Source organism: Colletes latitarsis, chromosome 11 (assembly GCF_051014445.1).
Source record: "Colletes latitarsis isolate SP2378_abdomen chromosome 11, iyColLati1, whole genome shotgun sequence".
Lineage (NCBI taxonomy): Eukaryota > Metazoa > Arthropoda > Insecta > Hymenoptera > Colletidae > Colletes > Colletes latitarsis.
In genome coordinates, this window is record NC_135144.1 from 28,887,371 (window position 1) to 28,894,476 (window position 7,106).

Below are 7,106 nucleotides of genomic sequence, written 5' to 3' on the forward strand. Positions count from 1 at the left end.
AGTTTAAACAAATAATTCTAATCAAATCTTAAACTGTTCGATAATAGAAATAATATTCCAGCTTGTCCGGAGTGATACAATACTAATAAAAACGTTATAATCGAAAGCAGGATCCACCCCTGCTCTTAAAGGATTACACCAGTGCGATACCGTCAAAAATAGCGCGAACTTTGAGAATCAATTCTGATAGAACTAATAGTAAATATCATATTATGCCAGGGTAAGACGAAAATAACGAAAAAATTAGAAAATCCTGTAGAGAAAAGTTGCATAAAACACTGCCTCGGTTTTACTCATCTACCTACGCACAAATCAATTTTTAGAGTCTGAATTATTTTTTTAAAGCAAAAGAGAATTTTCGATTTTCTGAAATTTTTACACTAGCGTAACCCCTTAAACTTAGACGTCTCTAGATAGTTAAATGTACCTAATTTTATATATAATTATATTTATAACGTAATTGTGAATCATATGGACATAATTTCCCTTCTATCAAACACTGAACAACCCATGTTGTGGAAAGCAATGGAATCTCTAGTTCGTCAGCTTTTGCTATTGCCCAAGACGGACACGATCTGTTCGTAATAACTACCGTCCCCTCTCCAAAACTTTCCATCGCATCTGAAAATCAATGTACTTATTCAGCAATTAATTTCAATTTTATAGTTGCTAAATGTTTACCACAAGAAACACCCATACCTGGCTTATCTGCTAACAAGACAACAGCACCTGCATTTTCACAAATTTGGCGCCAAAGTGTAGTAAACTGCTTCTCAGACTGTATAACTGGAATAATTACAACAACTTGATTCAACGGTTTGTTGTCGGGTCTTTGAAACATTTCAACGTATGATTTTTTATCCAAACTCCATCCGGCAGGTAATTTATCCTCGGCAGGATTTACGATTTTTCCCTATAAAGAACATGTACAAAATTACGCCTTTTTATATTTGCGTATTATACAGCAGTGTTTCTCAAACGTCACCGTTCTTGTTTAGCGAACTTCCTAAGGTAGAATTCAATTACTGTTTTCGTCGTATATTTAAAAAAAATGCGTTTTTAGATTCTTTCGTTTTCGTTAATATATTTACGAAAGTGTTGTTTTGTTTAAATAATTATATATTGAAATAATGAATCCAAAAGTATTATGACGTATTATAAAAACACCATTTGTTATCCCAGTTCGAGAAACACTTCATAAACAGTTGAAGATATAAAAAAGATTGTTTACTTCGGTGAAGGACTAGTAAATACACGGTGTTCGGTCTCACCTGGGAAAAATTTTAATGGGGGATTCTAGAGGCCAAAATAAGACGAAAATCAAGAATACCAATTTGTTGATGGAGGCTTTGTTAAAAAGTTATTAATGTTTAAAGTTCCGCTCGTGATGAATTTTTTTCTCGAAAATGCGTAGGATTTCGGGGGTATGTCTACTCACCAAAAATGATTGTAATTGACCCTCGCAACCGAAAATAATTTTTTTAGAACGATTTGAAATCTTTTTTTTCATCAAAAAATTTAGGCGCCAAATTAGATTTTCAGTAAGGAATTTTTTTCTCGAAAGTGCGTAGGATTTCGGGGGTATGTGTAATGACAAAAAATGATTGTAATTGACCCCCGCAACCGAAAATAATTTTTTTAAAACGATTTGAAATCTTTTTTTTTCATCAAAAAATTTAGGCGCCAAATTAGATTTTCAGTAAGGAATTTTTTTCTCGAAAGTGCGTAGGATTTCGGGGGTATGTGTAATGACAAAAAATGATTGTAATTGACCCCCGCAACCGAAAATAATTTTTTTAGAACGATTTGTAATCTTTTTCTTTCATCAAAAAATTTAGGCGCCAAATTAGATTTTCGGTAAGGAATTTTTTTCTCGAAAGTGCGTAGGATTTCGGGGGTATGTGTAATGACAAAAAATGATTGTAATTGACTCCCGCAACCAAATATAATTTTTCCAAAACGATTTGAAATTTTTTTTTTTCGTCGAAAAATTTCACACCTTCTCGAATTTTTTTATAGAAAGTGGGTAGGATTTCGAGGGTATATCTAATGACAAAAAATGATTGTAATTGACCCCCGCAACCAAATATAATTTTTCCAAAACGATTTGAAATTTTTTTTTTTCGTCGAAAAATTTCACACCTCGAATTTTTTTATAGAAAGTGGGTAGGATTTCGAGGGTATGTCTAATGACAAAAAATGATTGTAATTGACCCCTGCAACCGAAAATAATTTTTCCAGAACGATTTGAAATCTTTTTTTTTCGTCGAAAAATTTAGGCAGTTAATTAGATTTTCGGTAAGGAATTTTTTTCTCGAAAGTACGTAGGATTTCGAGGGTATGTGTAATGACCAAAAATGATTATAATTGACCCCCGCAACCGAAAATAATTTTTCCAAAACGATTTGAAATTGTTGAATGTAATTGTTAATAACTTTTTAACGAAGCCTCCATCAACCTTATTTTGGCCTCTAGAATGATCCATTAAAATTGTTCCCAAGGGTGGCCGAACACCCTGTATAACTCGCATAAACAGACTAAATTGTATTAATAAATCTTTTCTACACCCTTCTCAAAAAAAGAACCGTTCGAATCGTGCAACATTTCTCTATAAATCAAACAATTTTTTTGTACCTTCAAGCGTTTGTAAAACATGTTCAATTACAATACTCGCCTCTTGACAGCACCTTATGATCCAATTATGATTATATGCAGTTATACCGACCGAGAGGCACAACAACGACTTCGCGGTTGTGTTTGGCACGTTCGTTATTAATTTTGTATTTTTGTACTCATCTTGCGGAATATCATTGAAATCTGTATAAACTTTTCCACCGCCCACTACTATTTGCATGTTCAATCTGTCCCTGACGAATGGCTTTTTCGACCATTCTTCTTCGTTTTCGGTTTCCGGGTCCGAATTACAATCTTTGCTGTCGGCTTGGTATCGGTCGATGGCTTCCACCGACGCACAGGTGAGAATAAAGGACATACCTTTAAACAAATTCGAATCCGTGCTCGGTATCGGGCCAAAAGTCGCAATAGTTTCTTCGTCCTCTACTTTTTTCTTACTTCTTGATTTACTTTTAATTCGACTTTGCGGCCCTTTCACGATCTGCTCGTGCGGCGTACCAATTATCTCGGGCTGTACGCCTATAGAGGAGGTTTCCTCTATTACGGAAACATTCGAGTCAGTGGATATACCGTCGCTTTCGAACGATCCTTTCTTTTCTTTATTAATCGTAGAAGCTATACCAGAGACTGACGGCTCTGCCGCGCTTTTACCAGTAGGCGTTAGTAACGATCTGGACTTTGGTGTTGGAAAACCGGGGGTAGCAATTCGTCGAGAACGTCTCTTACCGTCAACCATATTGTCTAAGGTGACTTGTCCAAGAAGCTTCGGCGTGGATGGAAGACTTCTGTTTTCTGAATTCAGTTCCTCTTTCAATATCTGGGCCTGATCGGACGACAAAAATATGTCTTTAACTTGGACTCGTATCTTTTCTCCCTCGTCGGTTTCTACCGTATAATATACCTCGTTATTTACAATTTGTGAATCGACAATTATACCGCACGAACCGTAATCGTCGTTTTTAGTCGTGGCGTACACGGAAAAGCCTTGCTTCAAAACTTTAGGTATCGTTATAATAAAGTCTTCTATAAGTACTTTGCTTTTACCATCGTAGAAGTTCACCTTATACTTCATCTTTACTTTATCGATAACCGTGCCAGGGTAATAATTATTGTCGGACCATTTGGCAAAGACCTCTCTACCGATCAAGTCGTCCGTTATTACTTGCGGTAATGATTTTGATAGATCGTCCACGGAGCTCGTAATATTCTCTAGAGGCTCCGTTTTAGTTTTCTTCTTGCTCGGTGTATTATTGCTCTCTGCAGGGACGAGAATCTTGGATGAAACTTTGTTCAAACCGTTCGACTGGTCGTCAGATTTTATGGTTTTGCTCCTCGGCCTTTTTACGGTTCTGCTCTTCTTCGAGCTTTTAGGGGTTTGCAGCTGAACAATTTCTTGCTGAACCTCTGGCGTCGACGAACGAATCTTTTGCAATTGTTCGTCTATCCTCTCGTTGCTAACATTATACGTATCAGTTCCGCTGAGTTCCATGTTCGCGCAATTTAACACAGTCGCTGTAAGTAGATGGCTATTTTGCCACTCTTTACTGAGGCGATCGTACGCCTCCTCTATTGCTTGCTTATCGTTTAACGAGTGTATATCTTGAGCGTGCCTTTTCGCATGTTTCACAGGTACTCGTGGCAAAGAGAAATGCATACTGTCTTTCATCGCGAACTTGACCGCCAGCGATGCAGCGCTGGACGCAGAACTCGCGGAACTTATCGTTGATGCAAACGAGAGCCTCGAAGGGTTCAACTGGTACATGTGTTGGGTGCTGTTCACCGACCCAGGAGACGTATCTTTATTATCATTCCCAGAGATGTCTGCCAGCGAAGACGACGTGTCATTATTTTTCTGTCGTATCAAAGTGGTCTCTGGAACAGCTTCACACTGTACACCGGTGATTTCTTTACTGAGAAATTCCTTTGTACTTTCATCGATATTCAACAAGCATTTCATTTTAACATATATACCAATTTCCTTTTCTACCGACAAGGGTTTTGTTATGGAACTGCTATGAGTTAAGTTTGATTTATTTCTATCGTCCGCTATAAGGTCGCTAACGCTCAACAATTCGGCATGATCGTTGTCTTTGGAGACGGGCGCGACAGTTTTGTTCTGTCTGTTTAGATTATGTACAGCCATAGAAGCATTATCTACTTTGTCGAGTACAATTGGCAAATCGTTAAATGTATCAGACTGCGCACTAACTGTACTATCAAGATCGAACCTTTTCGATTCGTTGCTTCCATTTACAAGTTTATTACTAGATTTAGCAGACTCGAGGGACGACTCTTTGGTGGTTTCCAACGATTTGTAACTAAATTCGCTGCTGCTTTTGCTATCGTAGCAACTTTTATACGTTGTTTCCGCTTTCATACTATCTAAGACATTTTTATTCTCTGGCTTCAAGTCGGAATCATCCAGAGATGAATCTATCACGATCTTTTCCCCGTCTTCATCGATCTCTATTAATTCTTTGGCTTTTGTTTTAGCTTCGTGAACGGTGGTTTTATCATATATAAGTTCTATGCTCTTCCTCAGATTACAAATATTACCATAGCTCGCGTTCGAATGAGTTTCGTTCGTCGTTTTCTTAGGAATCGATGATCCTTGAGCGTCGTTACATTTCTCTTCTAAATCGATATGTGTTGTAGATTCAATACCATTCTCTTTATCAACTGTCTTTTCAACGTGCGTCGTGTTGGTATCCCTCGCACAGGCAGAAGAACCTTCGATTAATTGTACACCACTCGCGCTTGCATTATTCGTATCTGATTCCATTTTTTCAACCGTTGCTATTTTAGAAGGAGACATACTTTCCGTTTCTTTCGTTTGAACAGATGGAGATATATTGTCGCTAGATTGCGCGACACTTTTCGCGTCGGAAATATCCTCGTTATGTTCTTTGCTTATACCACCATCGTTCACTTTTAACGTATCTTTAAAATTTTCATTCTTATTTGTTTCATAATTCGTCATCTGCGATTCAGACTGGTTTTTAGAATCCATAGTCTTCTCCTCGTCTATTGCAGACTCTTCGAGTACAGTTTCTAAGTCTTCATCTTCTGTGACATCTTGCGTTTCGGCAATTATGACATTTTTATCAGCGCAATTTGTGTTAAACTCTTGATGAGAATCATCAGATTTGACCGACTGACACCTCTCTTCTTCCTCAAGATCTTTTTTCTCAGAAATCGATATATTTTCCCTAGACATCGTTCTTAAGATCTTCTTTGGTGGTTCGTCGAATGAATCTGCTTTACGTTTTAGGCTCAGTGTAGGTGTATTACAAGGTAACTGCTTCTTTGATGGCGAATAAGCATCAGGCGGTGTACACTGTATTATATCCTCCTCTTCTTCTGAACGTTTACTATTGTTTTCCGAGCTACAAATATCATTACAAGATTCTTTCTCTTTCGTTGCTTCGTGCGATTCTACATTCTGGGTGTTTTCCAAATTCGTACATTTATCATTTCCCACATCAGGACAATTTGATTTGTCCTCTGTTACTGCAGTTTCTATCATATTTGAAACCGATCCCATATTATCGTCTACCTGAGAAGACAACTTTGTCTCTTCAGACTTTGATTGTTCCATACTCTGTTCGGATTTATCCAACGATCTATCGTCATCGAAATCCACCAGATGAAAATCTTGACTTTCGTTAAAGTTACTAAGTCCGCTGTGTTCCAAGGGATCGTGCTGTAAATTTGTAGATGATGTATCTCCGCTCTCCATCTCACAGTTCTCTATTTTCTCTGTTTCAGACATTGTTACGACCCTTTCGACGGTACGCTGAAATATAAAATACAAATGAAAATTTGCCGCGCGATGTTTAATCAATATCAGAGCATAGTCGATCAAATGTAATCAATTGAACACGATCGGCCACTTTACTACGGTATTTGAAATATTCGAACCAAAATTCAAGGACACCCTATATAATGATACGGTGTTTACGAGTATGGAAGGTTACGGCGGGAACGTCATGTGATCGCGATAATATATCAAAAATCCCGCGTCACGGAGAATGAAACATACCACAATTGATCACATACAGCCAGACGTGCCTTTACGACGGGATTATTTGTACCACTTTGTCGAAATATTATATTTGCCGCCGGAGACAAATATGTTCGCCGGCCGTCGAAAGCGGGAGCTCATGTATCTCTCGTGCTAGCTACTTTTGCACTTCTCCCTTCTCGCTTCGTATACTGTATTCGTTTTGCTCGAACGTTTTTTCTCAGTACCGCTCACGACACTTATATTAATGAACCGGTCTCCCATAGAAAATACCACGAAAACGCCACTTTTTATTCACGAAGGAACACAGACCATAAAACGCCATCGCCACTTTTGGGTAATCATAGATTATGTAATTCTAGATCCGCTCTGTTTCGGCATAGAGCAGCAGAGGTGACAGAGTACGTTTCTAAGGTCGACCAATCACGAGCCGTCTTGCAAACACAGG

The 7,106-nt window shown here is 38.1% G+C and overlaps 1 protein-coding gene across 2 annotated transcripts; it reads right to left on the reverse strand.

Moving 5' to 3' along the window:
* Positions 1–430: 430 nt before the first annotated feature.
* LOC143347985 (uncharacterized) lies at positions 431–7,045 on the reverse strand. 2 transcript variants are annotated; one of them, XM_076777705.1, is made up of 4 exons: positions 6,729–7,045; positions 2,675–6,430; positions 700–913; positions 431–621 (listed from the first exon to the last, which is right to left on the reverse strand). In XM_076777705.1, exons 2-4 carry the CDS (start codon positions 6,404–6,406, stop codon positions 434–436), a joined length of 4,134 nt encoding a protein of 1,377 aa, XP_076633820.1. In that variant the 5' UTR covers positions 6,407–6,430; positions 6,729–7,045; the 3' UTR covers positions 431–433. The 2 variants fall into 2 exon arrangements, with proteins under 2 accessions (XP_076633820.1, XP_076633819.1); XM_076777704.1 differs by having other exon boundaries at positions 6,677–7,045.
* Between the last annotated feature and the right edge of the window lie 61 nt (positions 7,046–7,106).

Coding starts and splice junctions, on each gene's coding strand:
- LOC143347985 (XM_076777705.1), bottom strand. CDS start 6,406: ATGTCTGAAACAGAGAAAATAGAGAACTGTGAGATGGAGAGCGGAGAT. Junction 914..2,674: donor TCATAAGGTGCTGTCAAGAG/GCGAGTATTGTA, acceptor TGTTCTTTATAG/GGAAAAATCGTAAATCCTGC. Junction 622..699: donor CTTGTTAGCAGATAAGCCAG/GTATGGGTGTTT, acceptor ATTGATTTTCAG/ATGCGATGGAAAGTTTTGGA.